Source organism: Lontra canadensis, unplaced genomic scaffold (assembly GCF_010015895.1).
Source record: "Lontra canadensis isolate GAN:19392208 unplaced genomic scaffold, GSC_riverotter_1.0 scaffold18, whole genome shotgun sequence".
Lineage (NCBI taxonomy): Eukaryota > Metazoa > Chordata > Mammalia > Carnivora > Mustelidae > Lontra > Lontra canadensis.
The window spans coordinates 5,521,254-5,542,235 of record NW_022631012.1 but is presented as its reverse complement, the minus strand read 5'-3'; the positions used below and the strand labels follow the sequence as shown (position 1 = coordinate 5,542,235).

General features: G+C 36.6%; 1 protein-coding gene across 2 annotated transcripts in view; it reads left to right on the top strand.

The window, feature by feature from the left end:
- Positions 1-20,982, top strand: part of UNC80 (unc-80 homolog, NALCN channel complex subunit) — a 225,382-nt gene that overhangs the window by 62,677 nt on the left and 141,723 nt on the right. The window contains exons 15-21 of one of the 2 annotated variants that reach the window (XM_032859910.1): positions 798-945; positions 2,939-3,087; positions 5,259-5,425; positions 6,170-6,268; positions 9,906-10,114; positions 11,264-11,370; positions 13,236-13,332. In XM_032859910.1, the coding sequence (XP_032715801.1) occupies positions 798-945; positions 2,939-3,087; positions 5,259-5,425; positions 6,170-6,268; positions 9,906-10,114; positions 11,264-11,370; positions 13,236-13,332 (976 nt within the window). Of the gene's footprint in view, positions 1-797; positions 946-2,938; positions 3,088-5,258; positions 5,426-6,169; positions 6,269-9,905; positions 10,121-11,263; positions 11,371-13,235; positions 13,333-20,982 lie in introns of both variants that reach the window. The other variant, XM_032859911.1, reaches the window with a different exon arrangement.

Here is a 20,982-nt window from a genome sequence, read left to right as displayed (position 1 = left end):
TGATTATTATGGGATTGTTGTGGAATTATTCCCTTTCCCTTTGCCAGATGGCAGAATTATTTGCTGGATCATATGCAATATAATTGTGAGTATTAGGGTCTAGCCAATGGTTGCTTGGTTTTCACATCTATAAGGCTAATTTCTATTTAATATCAAACTCTCACATTCAAATACAGACGCATAAATAAACAAACTAGACCTGCCTGTGTTTTATGCCTCCTCCCTGCTTCAAGGATCTTCCCCTCCTAGCGAGATAAGAGGACACTGGATACCCACTTCCTACATCCCTCTCATGGCCCCCTCAATTAAATCTACTTAAGTTCAAAGTAGCTGAACATAGGAGTGGCACAGTACTTCCCATTACACAAAGCCTTTGAGGTTTTTCAAACCTGGCTGACCAATTCTTTAACCTGCCTAATTTTTGACACTGAGCTTTTCTTCATTGAGATCTTAAAATCTTGATCTTGGTGAAAAGACTGAGGGTTTTTTTGTTTGGGTTTGGTTTGGTTTGGTTTTTTGTTGTTGTTGTTGTTGTTTTGGTTTTTTTGGCACCAGCATTGGACATTAGCCTTGGGTTTTAATTGGAGCAGCCCTTCTCAAAGTAAAGTCCTTCATACTGCTCAGCTTATCTCTGCCCCTCTCTTGCTCAGACAAGAGGGACTAGCAGGGTTGGCCTGCACCAGCCAGCAGGGATGGATGGAAGCCTTTGCCTTCTGCAGGCTTCTGTCTCAGACTAATGGTATCCCTAGCTTAAGCTGGTACCTGTGACTTTTTCCACTTTTCTTCCTTCATTGCAGGCCCAGAACTGCCTCACTAAGCTATACAAGCTAGATAAGATGCAATTCCGACAAACCATGAGGGACTATGTGAACAAGGATTCTCTCAATAATGTAGTGGACTTCTTGCATGCTTTGCTAGGATTTTGTATGGAGCCAGTCACTGACAGTAAGTAAAGCTGTGCCATGTTCCAGGAGAGATTGCTATGAGGTGACACAGGTAGAGTTTCAGAAGTACCCTGAATATGTGGGGATAGAATTTAGAGGGAAAGATTGTGTGTGTGTGTGTGTGTGTGTGTGTGTGTGTAATAAAGTATCCATAAGAGAAGCTTGCACATCGTCTTTGATGACACATTTTTGGAAGCTTTGTGATGACAACTTTCCTCGGCAAAAGGGATTTGATAAAGTTGTGGCATCCTCACAGCTAGCCCTTCAAGCCATCACTCATGGCACTCCTCTCTCTTTCACACAACTTTCTGTTATATGACAATTGAGGCAGAAATCAAGGAACAAGGGAGTATATTCATTAGTTCAACAAATATGAGTACTTACTGTATGCCACACACAGTACTTGGAGATTTTTTTCACAAAATAAAATAGGAAAGAAAAGATATATATAAATGTAATAGTAGTGTAATTTTGATATACTCATCTATACCTACATATATACTGATTTTTTTAAAAAACAGGCAAATGGCTATATAGATAGCCCCACACACCATTTTATACTTCATGGCTTTAAGAAAACCCCACCAAAGAGACCTGTGGTATAAGGAGCCAGTGAACACCAATTGCATTCATAATAAACCAAACACCTTCAATACCACTCAAATGCAAATAGAGTAATGAAATGAAATGCTGTATGAAGCCTGAGTTGCGTAACATATACATTTTAATTAGAGCTTGAGAATAAATAATGTCTTAGTATAGCCTTTTGTGGTTTATATGATACATGTATGAGAGTTGATTAATTTAGAATGAAGATCTATTTGATGAATTTGGAACCAATTTCCCTATTTGTATCCCAGGCTTTATTGTTTGGTGACCTCATTAAAAAAAATATTGTTCCTTTATAGAGTCCCTAAAATAATGTATATCCTCAAAGAAGTTTTAAGCTGAACACATTATAAATTTTAAAAAATAATAAAGTGGGAATTATAGTTGAGATACTGTAAGAGAAATTCCTATTTTCTCTTTTTTTAAGCTAGCTGAGATAGAAACTGCAAGCATAGACCAAAAGATTTCTTTCTACGATGTAAAATCTAGGGATAATCCCCTGCTAGCTGACACAGACAGTGAAAGGTTGGTGATAAAGGGTATTACTTCAAGGTGACAAATCCCTCCTGGGACTCTTGAGAAGTGGCTCACGGTGAATCAGCCAACCAAACACACAGGTCCTTATCTGATTCATTTTAGAGATGTATACACCCTGACCCTACAGTCCATTGGTGGCTCACAGTCATTAGAAATCTTCTGGCAAGGCTCCGGAATATCTCATGTGTCCCCTACAAAATGTCTGTGGATATGTGAAAAACTGGCAAAAAATGCTACCAGAGAGTGATGGCCTCAGTTCATTGGCATTTCACATTTCAATGAGTCATAAGGAAGTGGCTCTAAGAAAGGTTGTAGGTTTTCATTCTCCATATACCTACAGAGTCTGGGAGCAAGAAGCTGATGGAAGTTCTATGCAACTCTTGGCAGGACTTAGTCTCCTTTTTATTGCCAGTGCCCATGTGAATCCCCCCCCACACCAAGGTCCCTCACGGCCTCTGCCTCCTCCTGCGCTGTTCACCTGGTTGACCCCACCCCTACTTCTGAATGACTGAAGGATTTCCACTGAGAAGCCAGCATTCCTCACCCCCAGAAAGGCTGAATCAAATAAATTCTCTCTCCAATGAAGGATTAATAACTTTGCTTAGATTATCAATAGAAACATTCCATAACATGATGGACTATATCCTAGTAAAGACTCTGAGGGAGACTATGAGTTGTTTATCTCCAAGTCTGCATAAAGATGATTAAACCTAGGGGTATCTTTAATCTTTTATTTCTGTATTTCATGTAGCCCTTCACTAGTTCCTGGGTGCTATGTACTTCATTACTTCTTTAACCTGTGTAGCTTAATGGAAACATAGCCTTGAATTGGTGCCTTTGCATTCCAGACAAGGCTGGGTTTGGAAATAACTTCACCACGGTGGACAACAAATCCACAGCTCAAAACGTGGAAGGCATCATCGTCAGCGCCATGTTTAAGTCCCTTATCACACGCTGCGCTTCAACCACGCATGAATTGCACAGCCCTGAGAATCTGGTGAGAAGTTCACCTCTTCTTCCCACAGGAGTTCTTGTCTCCACTCTTAAGAAAATTCTCAGTCGTGGCCCTGAGAAAGACATATTGAAGTAGAAGAGTCTGCACCTTAAAGTTAAAATCTCTGTTTTCCCAAAGTGACCGGTAACTCATGGTAGAGCCTCAGTAACACATTTCTCCTTGTTACTCATTAAATTACTTGAAAATTGACATATCTTCCTCTTCCACTTCATAAGTTCCATGGTGGTTGCTGAGATAGTTGAAAGGTATTTCAAGTTCTTGAAGAGAAAGTGATGCTCAACACAGCCTATTAACTCATGAAATATTAAAGAATATTAAACCAACCATTTTTGAAACTATACTTTAAAAAAATTAATGGGAATATGCTGCTGAAATTAGTTTTGTTTTCTTTTATAGAACATTGCAATTTTTTAGTTACTCCGTCATAAATGACTGCGTTAATTAAACCACTAAAGCCACAAGAAGTGTGAGAGAAGAACGGGGCTATAGCATGTTAGTGCTTTGCTACTGTCAAGGACATTGTGGTTTGGGATACAAAAAGTAGACCTGAGAAAGGCTAATGAATCCACACAAATAGATGAATTCAGTTCTTTCTGGGGAGTAAAGGACTTATATTTCACTATCTTACCAATTGTTACGTGTTGGGACATTTTACGTAGAAATCAGCACATCTATCCATATTGACACTATCTGCTAATCTACCTAAATCAGGGAATTATTTTAAGCTTTTTAGCCATTGAGACTATTCACATAACTTGAGATAAACTTAAACCCTATACCAAAGGGAATTGAATTTTGTTAGCTGTCAAAGCCCCCTCGGTGAAGTTCTTAGAGTCTGAGAAAAACGTGGATACCATCCATGCAGTTCATTTTTCATGGCAAGAAGTACTTTGAAAAGTTTATTATAATACATGTGAGCACTTTTTATATATTTTAGTCTGCAAAATCATGTATAGAAGAAATAATTGTATTTCTTAATTTTCTTTAAATCGTCTTGGTTTTGACTTGGAACTCCCATTCCACCAGAACGGCTGAAAGTTGAATCCCAACATTTTGGGGTTTCTTTCCGTCACAGAGTGGTGCAAGGATCCCAAGTCTTTGGTAGGACCTAGGACCCGAGAACTCCATGGATCTCAACCATCCATCCATACCTATTATTTCACATACTGCTCTCTGCTGGGTGCTTAGGGTTGGGCACTCTGGTGAATTTGGAACCCTTGTTTTTTGGTGTCTTGTCCCTTCTACGGGGAAGCTATCAAAGAATACAATGACAGCACAAGGACCGAAAAAACTCTCTTTCCATGTTTTCCTCAGTTACTGTTCTTTCTGATTTTTTAAGGCTCATTAGCATGATTGTTCCAGTGGTCTTAGGTTTTGAAAACCAAAGCTATCAAGGTAAGTGTTTCTTAGGCTTCTGTGTCTTGCTTTGCCATGAACCTTTCCCAAGGCAAAGAATGCAGTAACCACCTTCTTGAAGAGAGAGGAGGAAATGCTGAGTGAAAAGGTTAATATCTCAAGAAAAAAAGGTCCTATACATATTTTTAACTGTGGATTCATCAATATATTGCTTTTAATAGCCCTGCATCATCTTTACTTCATAGTCAAGTTCATGTTCAAATGGGCTTCGACATACACATTTGTTAAATATGTCCAGCAAAATACACTATCCTTGAATAATCAGGCTCTGATTTTCACACTTAGAAGTGTCTAGAGGACTTAGCATATTTTATCACAGTGATACAGAAAATTTGGAGAAGCTAAAGAGGGACTGAAATCTCTAGTCTAAACAAACTTCTGATTGCCTTTTTATTGCAGGCATCTCTTCAGAAGTCATAATAGAGAAAATTAAAGCTTGGGAATCCAGTGGTTTAAAGTGTAAATTGATGTCTTTCTAATGATACAACCAGCTTTCTGAATATGGAACATGGTAACCATCCTTTTTCATACTAAAGATGACAGGCAAGGTTCTTGGTAATGTTGCCATAGGAACAATGGAGAGAGACTGGGTACCATCTGTTTCACTGTAGTAAAATGTCTTCCTTTTATGATTCGAATGCTGATCTAAGCCTAGGGAATTACTTTCTCCCTCTCTTCCTACGAAAACTGTTTAATCACACAACTTTCCCCGTACTTTCCTTCTTGCATCCAAACAGGGGCTGTATTGTGACATTCGTCAGCTGGTCCAGTTTATCAAAGAGGCTCATGGAAATGTCTTCAGAAGAGTGGCCCTCAGTGCTTTGCTTGACAGTGCTGAGAAGTTGGCACCAGGGAAAAAGATGGAGGAGAATGAATCAGAATCTAAGACTGCAGGCAGTAAAAGGTTAGAAACTTAAGCTATAAATCTTCGTGTTGGCCTTATGTCCGTAGAATGTAATTGGTTGTACTGTCCATGTGGCTCCCAGGATGGTGTGTGACTCTAGTGCAGGGCTGGTGGAACTATCTTGTATAAATAGTATCACTGGTGACAGCACAGCTGCAGCTTAGAAAAAGGATGTGTTTACTATCAAACATATCCTGCCTCTCTATAAATCAGAGCTCCGTTGATCTCGGGCTTGCATACACTTGACCTTTACTTCATAGATCTCAACAATATGGTGATATGTTATCTGTGTGTTAGTCTTCTCCATAGATAATTTACATTTTTGTCCAGAGAGGAAAAGCAATTATTGATACCATATCCTGCTGTTCAGTAGTATTTTAAACATGGAAAAATACAAATTGCTGAGCAGTGCCCCTGTTGTTTTTCATTCTAGTAAATATAAATTTATGGTATGCCCATTCCATAAAACATGCCACTTACTGAGATTAGAAGAAACTCCTAAATTTAAAATTCTGCTTGTAGTTAATGACTCTGCATTGATGGTGGTATTCTTAGACAATAAAGCAGCTAGATCGTGAATTAAATGGTAGGATATAAATTTCATATGGTATAGACTCATGATGACATAGGGTTTGCAAGCAATATATGTTGTCGATAATGGAGTGTTTTGCTTTATGAAGTATATGAAGTATTGAGGAGAGGTGTCCTGCTCTGTTTGATTGGTGAACTGCACCATTTGCATAGGTCAGAGGCAGGAAGCATTGTGGATAAAGGCCAGGGGTCCTCTGCACCTGAGGAGTGTCGTAGCTTCATGTCTGGTCGCCCCTCACAGACTCCAGAGCAGTAAGTAGCACTGATTTTCTCTCCAATGCTGTGGGCTGAGCACTTCTCAGTGTAAGAAATTCAGTTTTCCCAACTGCTGTTTGTTTGCTTGTCATTTTCTTTGAACTTTGCCTTGCTTCTGCCCTTTACTTTTCATTCCCAAAGCCACTAAACTCTACAGACCCAAATTATAAATAACCAACCTCAGGCTTATGGGAAGCTTCTTTAACAGCATTTCCCATTTCCAGTCTTTACCCCACTTCTGCTTCTCGAGCATACTCCTGTAGGTAAATCATGAAAAATAGCATGTGTACCAGGTGGGGAGGAGTTGTCATCTACTTTCTTGCTTAAAATCACTTATAACTTTTGTTATTTAAATCTATTAATGGTTGTTAATGTGCTTGATGAAGGTTTTCCAAAAAAAGTAAGATAAACTCTTGTGCTCAGATTTAGCTAAAACATAAACTCTATTCCATTTCACCTTGGTCTTCTCCTGAGATCCATTCCAGTGTTCCAAAAAGTGTTTATCTCCACTTTTTATAATGCCAAAGTCAAAAGCATCTTAAAATTAGTGCCTCCAGAAAATGAGAGAATTACCGTAGACACTAAACATATAGCCTAGTTCTATGCAAGGCTCATTTGTCTTCATTCTTCTTTTTGAGAACTATTTTCTCACAAATGGTGTGATCAATATTTAAAATATGAACATCATTTAAGATACACAATTTTACTTCCCTAAACCTTGGTTACTATGAAATGATTACAGAATGATTATCATAAATTCTACAGGGTATTCTATGTTTAAGGTATACCCTCTCTATAGTTAAGGAAATCACCATCATCAAATAGAACCTTGGTAATTCACATCAAGTAAGGAAAACCTTGAAAGAACAAAAGCCTGCCTAGATCTTACAGCCCTTCAAAATCTTAGAGACTGTCTCTAAGTGCCTGGAAAAAAGTAAAGAGAAGATAAATCAACTCTATGAGTCTAGGACCATATGAGTTTTTGCTTACCATTATAACCCCAATGCTTATGACTTGGCCCCCACTGTAAACACTTAATGTCTATTTCATAAATGAATGAATGAATTAATGGCAGACAATCAATGAAAGGATAGAATTGTGAAATTACCATTAAGTATTTTTGTTTCCTTTAACTTCCTTTCTTAAATGTGATGTTCCAAGAAGTCTTTAAGTACATAGTAAAAAGTCAAACATAAGCTCTAAATGAAAAGACTTATTGTAAAAGGCAAAGTTCTATAGCTGAATAGCCACAAGACTAATTAAAAATCTTTACATGTGGAGTATGAGCAGAAAAAGGAGAGAGAGCTTCCTCCACCCCAAAATAGCACTAGCAACAATCAAGCTAATATGTCCAATGAGAATGATCTAATTAAGTAAACTGGATTTTAAAAATAAAACCCTCTACATAGGTGATCTCATTTTCCAGATTGCAAAATATTCTCTTTCTTCAGTGTTCTGTGAACACTGCCTGATATTGCAGCACTTAGCATGGGTCCTTAGTGTGGGTCTGTTCTTTACCCTTGAATGAAGATACATGTTTTAATATACTTCTACATAAAAATTTCCGTTTGGAGGGATGTCATGGAATGTTAAATATAGAGCTTTTCCCTGATCGGAGTGGGCCTAGGAGATGAGCATGCCAGTACCCTGTTTAGGACTGAAGAAAAGTAGGTGGATGATCCTGGTTCCTCCTTTATCCTCTCTGCCTCCTGCCCTTCTCTCCCTTTCAGACCATTCTCTTCTCCTTCTTCCTCCTTAAATAAAGGTCACACTAACTAAATTTAAAATCAGTTTTATATGTTCATTCTCTAAAACTCATTATCGATACACGTCCACTGGACAAAGTTAATGTAACATCTTATTGAAATGTTGTACCACATAGATCATGTGGTCATATGCTCATCATTTGTCCCACATTCCCCAAAGGCAAGAAATGTTTCATACACTGTGATCATTTGATAAAAAAATAAAACAACTGAGAAGTCAAATCCTGAAACACTGATTTAAACTCACAAATTCATACTATATATGATAAACAGAATATTCTGGTTTGAAATAAGAATAAAATGTATTTAGTACTCTAATGAGATTCTGAGAGGTAAAATTTGAAACTCCATATAAATATCTCCAGAAAATGATTGCTTTACACAGTACTGTTGAATTTTGAGCAGAGTCTGGATTCAATCCCAAAGCCTATAGACAAATCATTACCTAAAATTTCACGAACAAATTTCATCACATATTACTAAGTATCTTCTGTGACCTTTTTTCCCCAAATTTCTAAAGTAATATATGTTGCTGAAGTACCAAAACTGAAAAACAAAGAAAAATCATTTTTAAATCGAAATAGTATCAATTGGAGATAACCACCATAAATTTCTGGTGTGCTGGGTACAATTTTGAACATGTGTACAAGCAAACTCACAGACACATGCTTATGTGTGTACTTTGTTTATTTAACATGAAATTATCCTATTTCACCCATTGATTAACTGCTTTCTAACTTTGCTATATACCTTTGACATTTTCCATATCGGTTGTCTTCTAAAATAGGATTTTAATGACTATGGAATATGCCATCAGATAGAAGTTCTATAATTTATCTGTTTCTCTGGAGTTTAAAATTAGATTGCTCCCAGTTTTCAGTGTTAACCCATAATACCTCAGCAAGCATTTGATCATCTTGTATTTATCTACATGTTAGTATATTTTTCTATCATTTTCTTGGCATGACTTCCTAGGAATTCGATTTCTCTATCATAGCTGTAGATATTGGTTTTGGATACCATATTACTAAATTACCCTCCAGAGAGGCTGAATCTATCTCATCACTAGTAGGATGACAGTCACCAATTGCTTTCTCTCCCCCCCCTTAATCTTTACCAATTTAATGAGTGAAAATAGGGATCCCATTTCAATTGACCTTCCCCGTCCCCTAGTTCCTAGTGAGATTAACCTCAGCATATTATTGGCCACTTGTCTTTTCCCTCTTGTGAAATGTCTTGGTCAAAAATCCCTTTGGATGTGTCCCCATTTGGTATATTGAGTTGGATTAATTTTTTTACTTTTTAAACCTTACTTAAGCGTCTTTGCCCTGAGAAAGCTAAATAATTAGGCACAATGAAAATAATTTAGTAAACAGTTGTAGAATGATGCAGCCCCTGAGTGTGGTTACATTTCACTTATTCATTTATTCAAATATCTTTTGTGAGTTTATTTAGTGCCGAGAATTATACTATGCTGGGGTGGGGTTGGAAAGTGATATACAGTACTGCACAAGCCTCTAGGAACTTCAAAAAAAAAAAAGTGAAATATTTAGACATCATAAGTGCTTTTACTATTATGACTCACACCCACAGATGAATACCTGTGATAATATTTGGTCTTTTTATTAAAGCTGGGAAAAAATGATTACCTCTATTTGACAGCTGAGACATGACTGTTTCCAGGAAGACCTCAGAGTCAACCTTGGTCTCACTCCTTCCACTCCCCCTCTGACTCATCCTAAATCCCAGCCCATCAGAGATCATCCTGCATGAATTGCATAAATATCGCTGGCAGGAAGTTGAAAGAAATTTAAGAGAATTTCACATGTGTTGTCAGACATTTAAGTCTACCCTTTGCTTGCTTTCAGCGATGAACAGATGCAAGGGGGCAACCTAGGGCGGAAGGATTTCTGGCGCAAGATGTTTAAATCCCAGAGTGCAGCAAGTGACACCAGCAGCCAGTCTGAACAGGATACTTCAGAATGCACCACTGCCCATTCAGGGACCACCTCTGACCGTCGCACCCGCTCACGGTCCCGCAGAATTTCCCTCCGGAAGAAACTTAAACTCCCCATAGGTAAAAGTATGTCTGTATTTATTTATGGATTCTCTTATTCCCTGCCATGTCCTCAAATCAACTCATAATCAAAGCAACGCATGGTAGGGTAGAGAAAAGGAAAGCGTTGATGTCACAAGGCTTAAGCTGGCTCATTCATTCATTCATCTTTTTTCAGCAGGTATTTCTCAAACCCCTACTATGTGCACTTATTGTGTCCAAACACTATGATGTTAGGCATCAGGAATTAAATGATAAGCAAAATTACACAGTGCCCAACTTTGCTGAACTTAAAATCTATTGGGGGTGACCGTCAGTAAAACAGATAATCCTACAACTAAGTGTGGTTGAAAACTGTAAATTTTATGAAGGAAGTATATGTTGTGCCATGAAGGTATGCAATAAGGTCTGACCTAAATGGGGAGGAGGAGGCAGAGATCAGAGAAGGCTTCCTGGAGGAAGTGATACTAAGATCTTCAGGGTACTTAGGGGAATGAAGAAGGAAAGTGTACTAAGTGGTAGCAATAAAATCTGTAAAAGTATTAGGAGGGAGGGAAGTAGAAACAAGACAAGGAGAAGAGCGTCTGCAGGATTATGACAGAGCAATGGGGACTAGAGCATGTGGACCTTGCAGGTAAGGTTGGCTTTTTGTTTTACAGCCCTACATAGCCCAGCTGGGATATTGAGCAAGGGAATAATGCAAGCAAGTTAGCTTTTTCTAAAAGATCACTGCGTGGGCAACATACTGGAGGGAGCATAGTGGTTGAGAGAGGCCAGTTACAAAGCTGTTTAGTAGTTCAAGCATAAGTAATGGAATCTTGGACTGGGTGATTGACCATGTACAGCAAAGTGGAGAGATTCGATAAATGCTTAGGAGGTAAAATCAACAGGACTTACTGGAAGATGTGAAAAGTGTCAAGGAGAACTGGATGGATTGTGGTTTTACTCACCAAAGAGGCCCGAATTCATTTTGTTCTAGTCTTACTCAGTCTTGTCATTTTATAATCCAATACTCAAAGCATATACATTTTGAAAACCATTTGTTTTCACTTCAGTGTACAGTAAGCTATGTAATTTTCATTGCTTTTTGAGCACATGCTGACATTTCTGTTTAATTCATTTGGGAGAAAAATGCTATACTGGTCTAAATTTTCAAAAATTATTAAATAGGAAACTGGCTGAAGCGGTCCTCCCTCTCGGGCCTAGCAGATGGTGTGGAGGACCTTCTGGACATCAGCTCTGTGGATCGCCTCTCTTTCATCAGGCAAAGTTCCAAGGTAAACAGGACATCACTTATATAAGATAATGTTGGATTCGCTGATAGAAAAATGTCAGGACCAAGAAGTGTTGAACACATGGAAGTGCCAAATAAGAAAGAGTTGAAGAAACGGTCTTCAAATTGAGCAAAGTTTAGAAACTTAAATGAACAATGAAAACTAAGATATCTAAGTAGTAAGCTATTATGGAAAGGAAGAAAAGAGTAACAAAAAATTTACATAAAATTATAATGCAGATCTAGATATGTACATAGGTATTAATTCTCAGTTATTTTAATGTTTTAGCTTTATTTTTATTATTATTTTTAATTTCAGTATAATTAATGGACAGTGTTATATTGGTATCAGGTATACAATATAGTCATTCAACAATTTGGTACAGTACCCAGTGCTCATCATGAAAAGTGTACTCTTAATCCCCATTACCTGTTTCACTCTTCCCACTTCCCATTGTCCCTCTAGTAACCACCATTTTGTTATCTTTAGTTAAGAGTCTGTTATTTGGTCTCTTTTTTTTATTATTTGTTTTGTTTTGTTTTTAAATTCCACAAGAGTGAAATCATTTTATATTTGTCTTTCTCTGACTGTCTCATTTCATGTAGGATTGTACCTTCTAGATCCATCCATGTTGTTACAAATGGGTTTCCACTCTCACCACTTTTATTTAACATAGTACTGGAAATCCTAGCCACAACAATCAGACAAGAAAAAGAAATGAAAGGCATCCAAATTGGTATTTTCCAACTATTTTTAACTTTTAACATACATGTGAAATTCCTGACATTTCAAGCTCCTACCCAAGGATGCAGAATTTTCTAATGATTCTCTTTATGTATTAAAACACACACACACATACACACACACACATGCACTTCATCCTCTTTCTATTACTTTTTGTGAGTACTTGAACAATTCTCCCTATTGAAAAGGATAAAGAGAAAGAAATTCAGGATTTCTCCCATTAAGTGCTTCTTCATAATACTGTTAAGTATTGTAACATCATACTATTTGGAAAAGGTAATGATTCTCAGTGAAATCCAATTCCTACAAGAGCATTCCCTGTACATAATCCAGGTCCTGGTCACTATAATTTCCAGCATATGGTAAGAGTTACATTTCTTTATATCTAAATCATTTGTTTATAATCTTTCTGCTTTAAATCTCACTAAAACCAGTTTTCCTCTATCTATTTTAATGGCAATATTTTGAAATTATATAAAGAATATATCAACCTCATAAGACATTTAGAAAATACAATTCCTCCTTCACATCCTTTTGGCTATTGGCCAACTATTAAGAGTATGTGAGGCTTACTCACATAGCTTCCTTGCATGCTGAAAATTTTAAGTACTCTTGGCCTAAGGGCAAGATCAAGGGCACATTTAAATTCTTAGGAAAAAACCCAAAACATGTTATTTCACTTTAATTATAGGGTACTTTATGAATTAATTTATACTGTTTTTTATTTTTCCATAAAGGTTTGAAACTTTCTATTTGCTTATCTTCAGTTTGGTCTCATTCTCAACTGTGGTGCTGTTTGTAAAGGATGAATATGGCTTGCTGTTCATGAATTTGAGTTTGGATTTTATCAAAATTAAACTCTAAGAACATCTCATTTAGTTGCTGAATTATTTTCATGATGCCTGATGATTTACTTTCAATCTATGACTGGACTCTTTCAAATTAGTTATAAGTCTTGTTTTTTTTTTTTTTTTTTTTTTTTTTTGGTACATAGGAATAAACCATACTGACTGACTAACCAGATGTGGAAGTCAGAAGATCTAAAGTAATCTTCATATTCTAAATAACTTATTTTTCAAAAGCAAGGTTTAATATAAAAAAAAAAATTGCCCTTTGTTCCTCAGGTAAAGTTTACCAGCGCAGTGAAGCTTTCTGAAGGTGGACCAGGGAGTGGAATGGAAAACGGAAGAGATGAAGAGGAGAATTTCTTCAAACGTCTCGGTAAATATCATACTGTCTAAGAATTACATCCAATTTTCTTCATACAGAACAAAAATTTGACTGGATAAAATGGTCCATTTTCTATTTCCATTGATTTCCTATTCATTTCTTTCTTGTGTGTGTGTTGTGCTACTATATATATAGCTTCTTCATTTTTATCAATTTGGTTCAACAGACATTTATGGAAGCCCTATTGTGTTCCTCATTCCATAGTGAACATTAGGTTTACAAAGTTTGAGTTTACAAAGAACTTATTCTTTATCTCTTACTCTTTACAAAGACGAGTAAGAGATAGCCTCTTCTTCAGCTCTCTCTCTCTGTCCTTTATTAAAATCTAAGAGCTTTAAAGAACCTTCAGATTTCCCTCTATCATCTACTGAAGAATTCTGCACATTATATTCCTGAGAGGTGGCCAGTCACCCTCTGAACACTTCCACCAAGGAGGAGTCTATTACTTCACAAAGCAACCTGTTCCAGAACTAGAGAGTTTTAATTGTTAGGTCTTCCCTTATATCTTGAAAATATATTCATCTATAAATTTAATTCACTAGTCCCAGTTATGATATCTGTGCCCCCCCACACACACAGATAGTTTAGCCTTTTATCTATTTCACATTCTCTCTTTTCATCTCACTTCTGCTGGTTGAACATTATTGACTCCTATTTTTTCTCCTTGAACGGAAGAGTTTCCAGAACCATCACCATCCTGATTCCATTTTACGGTGCATTTTAATTAGGTGATATACTTTACAAAATGTGGAGATTCAGATGGAATGCATGCATAATATATGACTTTAATCAGTGTGATAAATAGTGTAACAATTAAGCTCCAGGGATATAGCAAGTGTATGATCACAATTTAAGGTTGCATTATCAAGTTTTACATCCTATAGTTGGCTTGCACTGAATTTGGATTAACTTTTGCTACTCACCTCCACATGAATGAATATAATGTTATATTTTTGTATAGCCATTATTAATTCTTCATCTCAAAATAAATTTATTGTTTCATTAACTTGGGAGGTGGTTAATTCACATGCCCAGGAAAAACTTAAGAGACAGAACCCAAAACAAATTGAATTTGGAATCTTTTCTTCTTTGCAATTGTGTTATAAGGATTCACTTCCCTGGTTTTCATCCAAACTGTTGATATTATTAATGACCAGGACAAATACAAAGATACAATTCCTATGACACTTCTAGTTGACTTTTATTAATTAACAATTTGTGGGTATGATTTTTCAGCCAAACATACTTAATTTACTAGCAATTAGCAAATGCTTTCTCATTTCATAAAACATCAGATTTGGGGCACCTGGGTGGCTCAGTGGGTTAAGCCTCTGCCTTTGGCTCAGGTTATGATTTCAGGGTCGTGGGATCAAGCCCCGCATTGGGCTCTCTGCTCAGCAGGGAGTCTGCTTTTCTGTTCTCTCTCTCTGCCTACCTCTCTGCCTACTTGTGACCTCTCTCTCTCTCTGTTAAATAAATAAAATCTTTAAAAAAATCAGATTTTACCAAAAAAACCCATGTCCTTATCAATGTAAAGGAAATATGTAGCTTAGTTCAATAGTGTATTCTTTGTGAAACCACGGTGATTCCTATGATTACTCTGGTATTTAAAAAAGCTCCTGTTGGTCTAATCTCTTACAGAATTTGGTTAGGGCATACATCAAACTTATTAGTCTGTTGTTTCAAGAATCTTCCTAACAACGAAGACCTTTGTCATTTTCATTCTTTATGGAGTCTTTTTATTCCTCATGATATTTCAGAGAAGATATACCTAGCATTCAGAACCATCAGTAGTATAAATAGATTTTTGTGGGGTTTTGTTTTGTTTTGTTTTGTTTTGTTTTTTGAGCATGAAGTGTGGAACTAAAGAGTGTTCTGCAGGTTTGTGCTGTGTTAGCTGAATGTCATTTGGCTAGTACTCTGATTACTTCTGTAAGTTCTTTCTGTGCACTGGAGTGTAATTTCATGGAACTGAGAATTAACTCAGGGTAGGGGCTCTCACATTTGGTGCCTCCTTAAAGAAGCCTTTCTGTACTTGAATGTTTGTGGTTTTTTTCTCATTGATGGAAAGGATGAAAGCACACATCCCCTTCTTCAAGGAGTAGGCCAGTATTTTTAATCTAGTTCTAAACATGTTATCATTAGCATTCACAGAGACCTTTTTATTCCAGATTTTTTTTTTACCAGGATTCCTGCAGATACCAGCTATTATTTAAGATCCTCTTTGTATTTTATTTTCACAAATAGGAAAGATTTGATATGGAACATTCATAGAGTCCAACTCTGGGATCAGTTTGTGTCAGCAAAACCTGAAATAATACAGTTTCTTTCTGTGTATCTAGAAGACAAAACTATAAAATCTAAGACTGATATCTATTTCATGTGCTTTTTGACTGGCAAGAGAAGATAGCTTGCATATCACCATCATTCTTTGCCCATGTTCTCTGGTTTATTAAAAAATTTAAAGGTATTTTGTGAGATAGTTCCTTTGGAATCTCTTGCACTAGTTAGGTATCCTCAGCTATTTAAAAAAAAATAAAGGAAAAACCATTATCTTAGTATATTGTAATTTACAACTATTGCCCTTGGCCAAATGAACATATCTATCTCTGGGCCTGCTTTTGCCTTTGTTTCCTCTTTCCCTCTCCCTTTCTCTCTCCCCCTCTCTCTGTCTGTCTCTCTCCAATCCATATGTATAAATGATTTCTGTGTATCCATTATAGATATAATGTCCTTTTCTTTCTCATTTATTTTAATTTAATCATATATTATCTCTGTTTCTTTAAAGTTGTTAAAGAAAACAAACTTCAAACATTCTTATCTTCAATTTAAATATAGTATTCAAACTTCACTGAGTTAAGATCGAATGCAATAGCCAATAGAATTTCTTTAAAATCTTGGAGCACCTGAGTGGCTAAGTCATTAAGCAGCTGCCTTCAGCTCCAGTAATGATCCTAGGGTCCTAGGATCAAGCCCCACGTTGGGCTCCCAGTTTGGTGGGAAGCCTGCTTCTCCCTCTCCCATTCCCCCTGCTTGTGTTCCCTCTCTCACTGTGTCTCTCTCTCTGTCAAATAAATAAGTAAAATCTTAAAAAAAAATAATTTCTTTAAAATCTAAAAAATTTTCAAAAATGAAAGCTGAACATTTAACAAAACAAATTGCTTTCGTAATCAGCTATCTTTTTCTTCCATGTTTTTATGTTTACTAAGAATATTTCATTTTAGAAATCATGTTATCCTTGAGGGAAATATTTTATTAAACCGATTTTTTAATTGATCAATAAAATTTACTGAATATTTTCTATGTGCTCAGTTCTGCCATAAATTCCATGGGAAATGCTGCTTAAAGAAATACTATATTTTGAAATATACATTTTAAAATTTAACAGATTCTAAAAACTGTATTCTATATAAATTTATAAATGTACCTCAATAAATTTAATTTAAAAATAGTAAATAGAATATACTGAGACTAAAAAATTAATCCTTAAGTCCAAGGAAACCAAGAGGCATTCTTATATTCCAGTAAGTTAAATAAAAGATGGATAGGAGGTACACTTTACAGTCAAATTATTTTCAACATTTCTTTTAGTAGTACATATTGTAAACTGCGAATTGGAATGCCAACTGGGAACAATTTTATAATCAGGTTGTAACATATACGATGTTGATTTATTTCTTACAGTAAGTTTTTCTGACCTAATCTCTACCTTCAGCAGTTTACAAAACTCTGACCTTCAACATAAACAATTGGGTATTCTGGGGATGCCATGTGGCATACTGCTAAGAAGGCAGGCTATGGTCATCAGGTCTGGATTTTAATCCTGACTTCATAACTTTCTATTGCATGAACTTAAACTGAGCTAATTAACCTGTCCCCTCTTTCTGTATCTCTCTGTCTGTGCTCTTACTGCTCTGTTTTCTCCCATTCACTTTTTTAAAAAATCATCTTTAAAGATTTATAAGGCTGTTATAAAAAACAAATTATAAAATATCACGTTGCCCGATTTCAAGCTTTACTACAAAGCTGTAATCACTAAGACAGCATGGTACTGGCACAAAAACAGACACATAGACCAGTGGAACAGAGTAGAGAGCCCAGATATGGACCCTCACCTCTATGGTCAACTAATCTTCAACAAAGCAGGAAAAATATACAGTGGAAAAAAGACAGCCTTTTCAATAAATGTGCAGGAAAATTGGACATCTATGTATAGAAGAATGAAATTCAACCATTCTCTTACACCATACACGAAGATAAACTCAAAACGGATAAAAGACCTCAATGTGAGGCAAGAATCTATAAAAATCCTAGAGGAGAGCATAGGCAGTAACCTCTTCGACATCAGCCATAGCAACTTCTTTCAAGATATGTCTCCAAAGGCAAAGGAGACCAAAGCAAAAATAAACTTTTGGGATTTCATCAAGATCAAAAGCAAAGGAAACAGTCAACAAAACAAAGAGGCAACCTACGGAATGGGAGAAGATATTTGCAAATGACACTACAGACAACGGGCTGATATCCAAGATCTATAAAGAACTCCTCAAACTCAACACACACAGATAATCACATCAAAAAATGGGCAGGAGACATGAACAGACACTTCTCCAAAGAAGATATACAAATGGCTAACAGACACATGAAAAAAACATTTAATATAATACTTAACACATACTAAGTACTCAAAAGTGGAAGCAAATACATGGTTATCCTTAATGTTATATAGATACAAGGGAAATGTTCCATTATAAATAGCTTTTACTTACAAGCATGATTCTTATGCCTACAATCATAGGATTCTACTGATCTTCATACCTGTAATCAATATCCATTATTCTGTGAAGCAAAAAATATAGGTTCTTCCTGACAAAGATTGTTTTGATCACTTCTCTTTTCATTATTTTACTTAGATTCCTTAGCCATTTTGTTTCTGAAGTTCTTTTGATCAAAATGGCACTTCTGGTAATATTAAATAGGCTTCTTTTAGAATTCATTATCTTGTCAAATAAATAACTAAGAAAAAAGATGAAAAGCTTATTTTAATGTCTCCTTCAATAAAATGATGGCAGCTATCCTTAATAAATTGGTTAACTAAGAATAACTTTGTTGAGGTACCTGGGTGGCTCTATCAGTTAAGCCTCTGCCTTCAGCTTAGATCATGATCTCAAGGTCCTGGAATCAAGCCCCACATCAGGTTCCCTGCTCAGTGGGAAGCCTGTTTCTCTCGCTGCGTCCTCCCCCTCCAAACATGCTTTCTCTGTCTCTCTTGCAAATAAATAAAACCTTTTAAAAAAGAATAAGTTTAGGGGTGCCTGGGTGGTTCAGTGGGTTAAAACCTCTGCCTTCAGCTCAGATCATGATACCAGGGTCCTAGGATCGAACCCCGCATCGGGCTCTCTGCTCTGCAGGGAGCCTGCTCCCCCATCTCTCTCTTCCTGCCTCTCTGTCTACTTGTGATCTCTGTCTGTGAAATAAATAAATAAAGTCTTTTAAAAAAAAAGAATAAATTTAGGGGTGCCTGTGTGGCTCAGACTGTTAAGCATCTGCCTTGGGCTCAGGTCATGATCCCTGGGTGGTGGGAGCAAGTCCCGCATTGGGCTCCCAGCTCAGCAGGAAGCCTGCTTCTCCCTCTCCACTCCCCCTGCTTGTGTTGCCTCTCTCACTGTGTCTCTCTCAGTCAAATAAATAAATGAAATATTTCAAAAAAGAATAAGTTTATTGATCATACACATTGTCATACATATTAGTTCTATCATAGATTTGAGGCTGTTATCACCTAATGTATTATAAATCTTAATTATTATAACAAATAACAAAACAACTGGATTCATTAAAAAGAAAAATATTTGGAGTCTATCTTAAATTCAAAGTTTCAAGGACTGCTAAGGTTAATAATTTCTTTTAACAGATGAGATTTCCTCTGATATGTGTAACTTAAAGGGCTATATGTAAATGATTCATAGAGTGACATATAGGTAGGAGAAATCACAGGAAATTACTGGTTCTGGTACTTTTGATATTGCCCAGTGAATAACAGAGTAGCATTTTGAAAGGCAGCTGTCTAAAAACAAGTCTGTCTAGGAAGTGTTTGTTTCTAATCTGTAGTTTTTAGCTGCACGCACTTTTTGTCATTTGAGATACTTTCAGATTTTTTCCAGCATCAGATTCATTATGTGCTACTTCCTTTTGCAGTTAATACAAAATGTGCTACACTAATTGGAAAAAAAAATACTGAGGGTGTTGAATATGGAATTTTAATATGGAATATTTGCATCTGAAAAGGAAATATACCCATAAGAAATGAAATATGGAAAATTTTAATAATATTTTAAGATTTTATTTATTTATTTGAGAGAGAATGAGCGAGTGAGAGAGAGAAGGTGCAGGGGGAGGGTCCGAGGGAGAAGGAATAACAGACTTCCCTCTGAGTGCAGAGCCCAACATGGAGCTTGATCCTAGGACTCCATGATCATAACCTGAGCTGAAGTCAGGCACTTAACCAACTGAGCCACCCAGGTTCCCCAGTGATATTTTAATTATATTATGAGGCATTCTTTTTGTACTTGGGAAAATTTTCAAACAGACAAAAAGTAAAAGGAATGGTCTAATGGATCCCAAATATCCATCACCCATTTGCAATAATGATAAAGATTTCCATAATTGTTTCATCTACCTTTTATGCTTTTCAAATGTTTCTTAAAACAAATCCCAGACATATATACATGTGCCTTTGTGCTGAGGCAGCAGGTAGGAAAGTAGGGTAATGGATGGAAAGGATCAGAGTATTCATACTGGAAAAGATGGGAAAGTCATTTCTGGAAATCAGATTTGTGACTTCTCAGTAAGAACCAAGAGTTGGCAACCACAAATGAACAGTTTGAGCAGAAATTAAAGCAAGCTCTAAGTCAGTGATTCTCATCCTAGGGGTATATCCTTAGGTGTCAGAGGTACATTTCAGAATCATGAGAAGGGGCTTGGTTATGGCTTTAAAAACGATACTCAGGGGTCCCTGGGTAACTCAGTGGGTTAAAGCCTCTGCCTTCGACTCAGGTCATGATCCCAGGGTCCTGGGATCGAGCCCTGCATCAGGCTCTCTGCTCAGCAGGGAGCCTGCTTCCCTTCCTCTCTCTGCCTGCCTCTCTGCCTACTCGTGATCTCTGTCAAATAAATAAAATCTTAAAAAAAAAACCCTATATTCAACATAATACCCTCAAATAAGAAAAAACATTTTAAATATATATTAGAAGCTATAGAAAATTTAGGAGTTGTTTAAGTTTTTAAAAATTTACCTAGGGACCCCTCCTACATTGTTGGTGGGAATACAAGCTGGTGCAGTCACTCTGGAAAACAGTATGGAGGCTCCTCGAAAAGTTGAAAATAGAGCTACCCTACAACCCAGCAATTGTACTACTGAGTATTTACTCCAAAGATACAAATGTAGTGATCCAAAGGGGCACGTACACCTGAATGTTTATAGCAGCAATGTTCACAATAGCCAAACTATGGAAAGAGCTAGATGTCCATCAACAAATGAATGGATAAAGAAGATGTGGTATATATACACAATGGAATACTATACAGCCGTCAAAACCCCCAAATCTTGCCATTTGCAATGACATGGATGGAACTAGAGGGTATTAT